The 8286-nt window shown below is 37.0% G+C and overlaps 1 protein-coding gene and 1 non-coding gene across 3 annotated transcripts; one reads left to right on the forward strand and one right to left on the reverse strand.

Moving 5' to 3' along the window:
* Positions 1–413: 413 nt before the first annotated feature.
* Positions 414–7743, reverse strand: LOC105840138 (DDB1- and CUL4-associated factor 11). Of its 2 annotated transcripts, none has more exons than XM_036295071.1 (9): positions 7363–7743; positions 4164–4404; positions 3875–4021; positions 3632–3807; positions 3451–3543; positions 3003–3249; positions 2695–2847; positions 2500–2606; positions 414–2079 (listed from the first exon to the last, which is right to left on the reverse strand). In XM_036295071.1, the coding sequence occupies exons 1-9, from the start codon at positions 7414–7416 to the stop codon at positions 1945–1947; spliced, it is 1353 nt and encodes a 450-aa protein (XP_036150964.1). In that variant the 5' UTR covers positions 7417–7743; the 3' UTR covers positions 414–1944. The 2 variants fall into 2 exon arrangements, with proteins under 2 accessions (XP_036150964.1, XP_012542391.1); XM_012686937.3 differs by lacking the exon at positions 7363–7743 and adding an exon at positions 4613–5813.
* LOC105840141 lies at positions 4887–7398 on the forward strand. Its single transcript, XR_003625728.2, has 3 exons — positions 4887–5024; positions 6650–6840; positions 7312–7398. It is a non-coding gene; the product is annotated as an uncharacterized LOC105840141 (transcript).
* Positions 7744–8286: the final 543 nt, after the last annotated feature.

An 8286-nucleotide genomic window follows, 5' to 3' on the forward strand; every position in this document is an offset into this window, starting at 1 on the left:
ATCAATTATCATTTATTTTACGCGGCTTCCGACAAAAGGTCACCGCAGTTCAAAGATCTTGTTCCGCTTGCGTTATAAAAACGCACACGTGCGGGTGCATTGCGCGCACGCTTTCATTTTCCTCTTACGTGTGTTGGATTTCGCGTTACGTAACTGCATGCATTAAGTTACGTGTTAATACCCAATAGAATAAAGTGATTAATTATGCTGTAATCATCAATCATAATATAATACAGTGCGTAGCGTATAATACGATGAAAATAAAATAGTACTATTAATTCTTTTACAAAAGGCGTTTTTGGAAAGAGAGAAACTTGAAAAAAGTACCTCAAGAGTGTAATTTTATAGTTTTTTAATCGTAAAAAAAGAAATTTGGATGATAAAAGATGTCTGTCTTAAAAGGATTAAACTAATGATATTAAAACGCCAAGCCGTACGGCCGGCCTTATTTTATTAAACCAACAATATGATACATTTTTCGAGATAAAAAATTACATCAAACACGGCAATTAATCGCGGTAAAGATTACAATTGGTTTAAAATGGATCGCCCTGACCGTCCTTCTCGTTAATTAATTAATTAATTAACAACACATCAAGATTTGCACTACTCTTTCATTTTTTGTTAATGAACAAAAAAATTATAAATTATCTCGATCATTCTCCGTTTATTCATTGTTTAATTAATTAATTAGTTAATTAACAAGACTCCTTGAGAAAGGAGAATATTTTCTCACACCGCGTATTTCAATAATTTTAAACAACATTATTTGTTTATTAAAACGATTCATTCGAGTTATTTCAAATGTTAATTAGAATTAGAATGACACTCAATCTTTAGACATCATGATGTTAAAATATTCTCGCGCGGTGAGAAAATTATTTCTATGTATATATATGTCTACAGCCTTAAGATAAGTATCACTGCGTATCACAGAATGAGGAGATTGCTTTGCGACTGTAAAAACCGCGACATTCTAGGTTCGAAAACAACGTAAATTATTATATTTTATTTTAATTCAAGTTTTGATTATATGTGAAAAATTCATCGCGTCTAAGATCAATGCATTATATTCTTTCTTTTTATTTTTGTAAAAAGTATCATATATTGCAGTTACGAAGAAATCTCCCTTTATACATATAGCATGAACTGACGAAAGCTACCGACCACGTAATTATACATACGCAATTTCTAACAAATATTCAACTACATTATGTAATTTCTCTATACAGCTAAAAACGGGCAATGGGACGATCCAAAGTCGCAAATTGTACATTTTCGGAAAAAATTATGCGAAAATTATAGTTATTTAATGCAGTTTTAATCAATTCAATTCGAATGCAAATAAAATAATAAAATAAAAATATCAATAAAAAAATTGAGACAAATTTGTGTTTCTTTGTAAGAATAAAAATCAACTGCGTTTTACATCAAAGTAATGTTTAATGAGATAAGATACGACTTATCAAAGATTTCATAAAAAGCAGGTGGAATCGCCTCATTGTGTGGTGCTTAAATCTCGTAAAAATAAAAATTAGATGACGATCACGTTCCAGTTAAAACATTTTACGATATAAAATATTTATTAAATATGAAGAGGAAGGAAGGAAGCGCTCTCTATGTCTCACATAAATCGTGCGGTCGTATGTCGTTGAAACAGATTGAACAGCGATTTTCATTCAATCTGTATCAACGTAAAGAAAATTATCTCGACGAGAATTTCGCAAGATATGCGAGCACAACGGTAAAGATGGATAGAAAACGTTTTTGTCATTCAGTCTTGTACAATGTTTGTATTCTTGACGAAAAATGGACACTTAGATAACGTTATTTAATTTTTTATTTAATTATCGAAAGATATTTTCTTCTTTTTTTCTGAGCTTTTTATAAACATTAGCTTGCATCGAAAAAAGAGAAAAGAAAAACAATGGAAAATAAAATACCTCACATCACAATGAACGCCCTTGCTCTTTTTTGTGCGGCTATTCTCTCACTCCGTCGTAGCAGAGGCCGCTGCTCATCTTCGTTCATCACATCGTAGGTTTCACAATATTCCCATTTAGCTATCTTACCATCCCACTACAAGCACAAAACATAATTCTGCATTAATGCGTATCTTATCGTAAGAATACATGCAGATCACACGCGGATTAAAAGATATCGCAACTTCGAATTGCCATATATACATATAAAATATAAACATCTTAACTATTAGTGATAAGAGTGTAGCATGCAAATTTGCCATCTATGTCAAAGATTTAGGTGCAAATCCATTAAAAACAATCCAACAAAATTTTAATTAATCACTATCTCAAAAGGCAAACAGCAATTTTTTTTTGTTTTTTCAAGTCACTATGGAGCAGTAGAAAAATAGTACAGTTCAAAATAATCTCTTTTTTCCTTACTATTAAATAAACGTAATTTTTGTCAGAAAGATAAACAGTTCGTAGTTGCGACTTTTCTTTCCATGATTTTCTTATCATCAATAATGTTACTCACAGACGAGGTAATGAAATTGTGATCAAAGGGATGCCAGCTAACATCACGTACGCATCCCGTGTGGCCTCTTATCTTACGTACTATTTTTCCCGTTAGAATATCGTATACTGCAAATAAGAGAAAAACAAAATATACAATCAGCCAGTTCAACCATTTATAGTTTTACATATTGAGAAAATGGACCATAAAACTTACTGATAAATCGACCTGTCGAATCCCCCGTGTAAATGTATCTCTGTCCAGTATTATCTGGCGGGGAAAAGCGACAACGTATCAAAGTTTTGCGGACTGAATGACCGTAATATGTCATGACACTAGTATCACCATCTAAGCAGCCTCGTTCCCATACTGTGAAACAGAAAAATATCATATGTATTTCTTAATTGTGTTAAACAATAGAGATCAATTGTCTTTAACATTTCAGATGTATAATAATTAAAAATATAAAAACAACGATTATCTGAACTTTTTTCTTTATTTCATGACTTTAAATAGACACTTACATCGTTGAGGTACAGGTTGCCATCGATAGTCCCAATCCTGACGTTCGATAATCTGGCGAGCATTTTGCTGGGCTCTATGAGTAGAGAACACGCGCGTATCCCACAACTTGATGGATTGGTCTTTAGAATTGGTTATAAAATATCGTGTATCGCCACGCGAATCGATATACGTGATCCCGTCCCTATGACCGGCCAATATTCCCACTGCACGTGGATTAGATTCGTTTAACATTCTCCTATCCCACACCTAAATGGTCAAAAAAAGACATTGAAGTCAGTTCACAATCGTACAATAATAACAGTAACTTTATTGAATACAAATAATAAACGGGCCCAGTAATGAGTGACTTGAATCACAAATTTGTGCGATAAAGAACTTTAGTAAACCAAGTCTCTTCTTGGCTATTTAGAAGCTTAAGTCTATTCTATTCGAATGGCTAAATTATACCTTACATAATCCGTCGTCGCTGGCGCTATAAAAAATCTGAGAGCTGTCGTCCGCAAAGGCAACACTGTTCACGTCTTCGTCATGACCTTCAAACTGTAAAAATAATCATACATTAGTGCAAGGAATGGCAAGTGCGTTTTCGTCAAATAAATTCCATTGAATAATGATTATCGTTACGAACCCGCAAGATTCGCTGCTGGCACTCGAGATCGTATATGTAAAGGCATTGATCATTGGCACCACCAAGGATTTCTTTGCCATCATTCGAAAAAGCTACAGAGAAAACGCAAAATCGCCGTACACCTGGCGTTAATGGTAACGTTTCCAGTGAGCCTCCAGATATGTGACACTGATATACTGTAAAAAAAAAAATAATAAGGAAATGTGTATCACACGAGACCTCCTATTGTGCAATGCCACTTACAACAGTCCGCCCAGCTCGAGTATGCAAAGTGTTTGCCATTCGGACTGAACGCTATGTCCAGAACGCTCCAACCAACGTCGTGCGCCAGCATCCGATTGTACAAGATAAAATTACCGTTGTGCGTCTGATATATGTACAACCATTTGTCTGCAAAAATTCACACGAGCATTCAAAATAAAGTAGAACTGTTATGATTATACAATACATGATAAATCTCATAATACAACAAAGACATAAATATAAGGCAAGCTTTTTAATTTATTAATCAACGATTTAAAAATTGTTTGACCTTGAGTGGCAGTGATGAAGAACTCCCCATCCTTAGAGTATGAGCCGCAAAACACTTTGGAACCATATTCTTCTATGAAGTGCGGTTTATTAGGCAAAAGACTATTTCTTATCCTACACCGTTCGCTAAAGCTAAAACCATTTGGACTGAGAGCCCTGCTCTGTATTACAGATGTGACGGACATGTTCCTCTGGTCGGTATCCCCGGAGGCGTGTTTGGTGACGACAGTTATGTCGTTTCTCTGAAAAGCAAAACATAACGTATGTACACAATGTATCCAGAGATACGAGACGAGAATCTGGAAAGCAAGTAAACCAGAAAAATAGCAGCAAGTCGAGGAACGCGAGGTCGAGGACTTTCGCTCGCGTCTTCGCCTTCGACGCGTTCCAGAATGCGCTCCTGGACCACACGTTCGATCGTGGGGGGGATTTGCTTCAGGCTGAACTCACCTCTAATCTGGTTGTATCTGGAAACCTCGCTCGCGCGCGAATTCGCGCCAGTTCATCCTCCGATTCATCAGACGTATTCTCTATAGTGCGACCGTTCGGGCAAAAAAGACGATACCGAGGATGTTTGGCACGGACTCGTGTCGCGAGGTTATGTAACAAGACGAGACCAAAGTAGGGTGAGGGTGACGTCCCCGTGCGAATTTCTTCCCTTCTCGGAACGAGTGTCCCTCGTTCCCGCGAACGATCACTCGGGAGACGCGATACGAGAAATGTCAGGAAATATGGAACGAGACGAGCAGCGAAACAGTTTGCGAGAAGATATTCTGCAGCGAGACGGGAGATGAGGTTAGGAAAATAGCGCGCGAGACCGCGGCACGTCGAAAATGTCGGAGGGAATACGTAGGACCAGCAGGTTATAAACATTTATAATAAACATAATAAAAAATTAATGCGTTATAAATCCCAAAATAGATTATAGGTCTGTGTTTTCCTCTAAACTTTTTTCATTATCTCAAAATCTCGCGCGTGATAATAAAATCTAAATTTGAAGGAAAATTCCTCTTAGTGCAAATAATATCATCCTGGCTACTGTGGCTACTCAACAAATGCGAACGTAGAATCATTCTGTTCTGTCCGATGCAGCTTCCATTGGATTGCATATTTGCAATATTAATCTGGGAATAGGTCATCTGAGAAGTTTCTTATACTCCAGCGTTGAAAAAATAAAGCTTAATCACGGCAAATTTTTTAACTGGTCCAAGATCCATGGTTTATTTTATTCGAAACTTTAATTCGAGACCCAATTTGTGCAATAAAAATAAATTATACTCACAGTAGTATTTGTTAAAGCTGGGGACTGTAGAAAACAATTTAGACCTAGACGACCAGATTTACATCAATCGAACATAGCAAAAAATTTATATTATAAGTTCGAAATAATATTATAACTTAAGTTTCTAAATTAAAAATAAATAAAATTACTCCATGTGATTTACACACAAGGAAAAGATAATTACTCTCTGATTAAGTAAACATTGCCAATATTATAAGTTTTGCTCAATCAATAGGAATTTTTTGAGAAATCTTTGAGAAAATCGTGTAATTGGCAGCTAGTTTGATATTTTGATAAAAGCAAATTTCTTAATTTTGCACTCACTGCAACTTTCAATCTTTTTTCGTCTGGATATTGTAAATTTTGTTATAATATTTTTGGAAAAAAAAGAAAAAAACGTAGTTGTTACCATCAATTTCTGAAAAATTTTCTCAAAATTCTCATATTTTTACAGAATTTTTCTGAATTTCGTATAATTTGCGACTTTTTCAAAAATTTATCGTATTTTATGAAATTTCTCACACATTTTTCATATGTTAAGTTTCAATTTTGCGGAAACGCGATTTTTCGGATTTTCTCGAAGAAAGCTCTTTCACTTGATTATGCAAATCAAGTCGCATGCGTTATAAGGCACATTTGGACGTTGAAACGTAGAAACCTCGTGGGTGTTCCGAAGTTTAAGAGGCAAAGGCCATGGCAGATTGAGAGACAAGTTTACTGTGGAATTACAAATTATAGAACAGCGATATTAAAGTTATATTAAAAGTTTACATGTCAGGGACGCCCAATTTAGGCCAGACACGTGGCGCAACTACGCGATTCGAACATCAATGGACGAAACGCCGGAAGATATTAATTAATTTCGTTCCGTGATTGGTTTTGCGGTCAAACTCGCGGTTGGATCGGTATTACAACGATCCCATACTTTTACTGATGCACACGACCAGTTAAACATCCAAAGGAAATAAGATAGATTAAGCCCCACTGCGAAGTCGACTCACTCTTAATCTTTAAATTTATTTCATAATTTTCGACGAAAATTCGTTTTCCCTTTATTTTACATCACGATACTTTAATAAATGACACGAGAAACAAGAGGAAGTGCTCAAAGAGAATCTGGCGCTTAATCATATTTTCACATTAATTATTGTTAAATATATTTTTTAGTTTTATAATTTAATATTTTACTTTTCTTATATTTTTAGATTCAAAATAAAAAATACAGCTTAGCAGTGTTAAGTTGACCAACGAGAAATCCTGACACTTTAATTCACAGTCGACCGCGCATTTGACATTACGAGAAAAAAATAAACACGACCCGATTACCTTTCTGCGACGAGGAAATACAATGGAAATACGAGGAAATACACGAGGAAATATCCGGAAAAACAATTCGGTAATCATCGCAGAAATACAAAAGTATTCGATCGGCCGGCGAGTCGTGATGCAGCGAGAGATCCGAAGCCGTCGATTTAATCGTTTATAGAGCAGAACCAGAAATGTGTACAATGGCGGAAAATTATTATTCCACGTGGGCGCGTTATTATAGGATTAAAGATTAACAGATTAGACAACCGGACGTTCGGACCTCTAGCAGCAAAATATATTTATGGCAGTCTAATAGGCCAATATTGGTTAAACATTGGTTATATTGGAAATGCATTGGCCAATGTTTTTCCAATGTAACGCCAATATTGATAATTAAATATTGGTTTAATATAAAAAAAAAGAATAATCTAACATTGGGCCAATGTTGAACCAATATTGAACTAATATTACTGCTTAGACAAATTGGCTAAATAAGAGGCTAAAGGCTAAATATGAAGCATTCACTTTACAATATTGCGCCAATGTTTTATGCTATCAGGGACCTGCGGAAGATCAGCGAGGTCCGTCGATAGCTGCCGTACTTTCTCACCGAGACGCAGGAATCCTCGCTGGGAAATCGCGAAAGAATCGACGACGGCAGCATGGCACCACCTGATGCACCTTCGGCCTCGTCGATCACGGCGGACGGACGTGCAAGTAACGACGTTAGCGAACGCCGCTATTTCCGATTGTGTCCCGCGTGTCCCAATCGTATCTGCGTAACGCGACCCGACACGCGGAAACGCTCGCTTCTCATGGGACGTCCCGAAGATGAGAATGGTGCACAGCTCGTCGGCGCCGACGGTGAACGGAACGCAGATAACGCGCGCGGGGAATTCTCCGTCCGACTTCCCTCCGATTTTATCGTCGACGTTTCCTGCGAGGAAAATGCGCGTGTGAGCGCTTCTCTCTCTCTCTCTCTCTCTCTCTCTCTCTCTCTCTCTCTCTCTCTCTCTCTCTCTCTCTCTCTCTCTCTCTCTCTCTCTCTCTATCTATCTATCTATCTATCTATCTATCTATCTATCTATCTATCTATCTCTGCTAACGCGACACTGTCGAAAATAAGTGGGCTTCGAGAGCGCGCGTCAAACTTTGTAAATCATTCGTCGATAATTCGAAGCGAACTCGGCTCTTCACGGCAATTTCAACTGGTGCAACGCGAGAACGCGTTCGATATCAAACGCTTAAAAATTCGGCAGAAATAGCGTATCGGTGAGTTCGTTTCCTTATGGGGAGAAATATCGGCACGTCCGAAGTCATCGGGGAGTTCCCTTTACAATTACGTTATTCGCGCTAACACATACGTTGTCGCTTGTATCGATTGCTTTCACTCTTCGTCCGCGTGTTAATAATGAGATTTCAAATGCTGGACCTCTGCAAATATGTAAACTGTCCCGACTGTATTTGTGATTAATCCCATTTACAGAATACAAATAAATAAAGCGAGCTTTGGCTTACGAGCGGGGAAAAAAAT

The sequence above is a fragment of the Monomorium pharaonis genome, chromosome 1 (assembly GCF_013373865.1).
Source record: "Monomorium pharaonis isolate MP-MQ-018 chromosome 1, ASM1337386v2, whole genome shotgun sequence".
Classification (NCBI taxonomy): domain Eukaryota; kingdom Metazoa; phylum Arthropoda; class Insecta; order Hymenoptera; family Formicidae; genus Monomorium; species Monomorium pharaonis.

What these genes read in the sequence shown, in the direction of transcription:
- LOC105840138 (XM_012686937.3), bottom strand. Translation starts at nt 5,035, where the DNA reads ATGTTTATAACCTGCTGGTCCTACGTATTCCCTCCGACATTTTCGACG. An exon ending in CTCGAGCTGGGCGGACTGTT is followed by an intron (nt 3,808 to 3,874) that starts GTAAGTGGCATT and finishes TTTTTTTTACAG; the next exon opens with TATATCAGTGTCACATATCT. An exon ending in GCCAGCAGCGAATCTTGCGG is followed by an intron (nt 3,544 to 3,631) that starts GTTCGTAACGAT and finishes TTATTTTTACAG; the next exon opens with TTTGAAGGTCATGACGAAGA.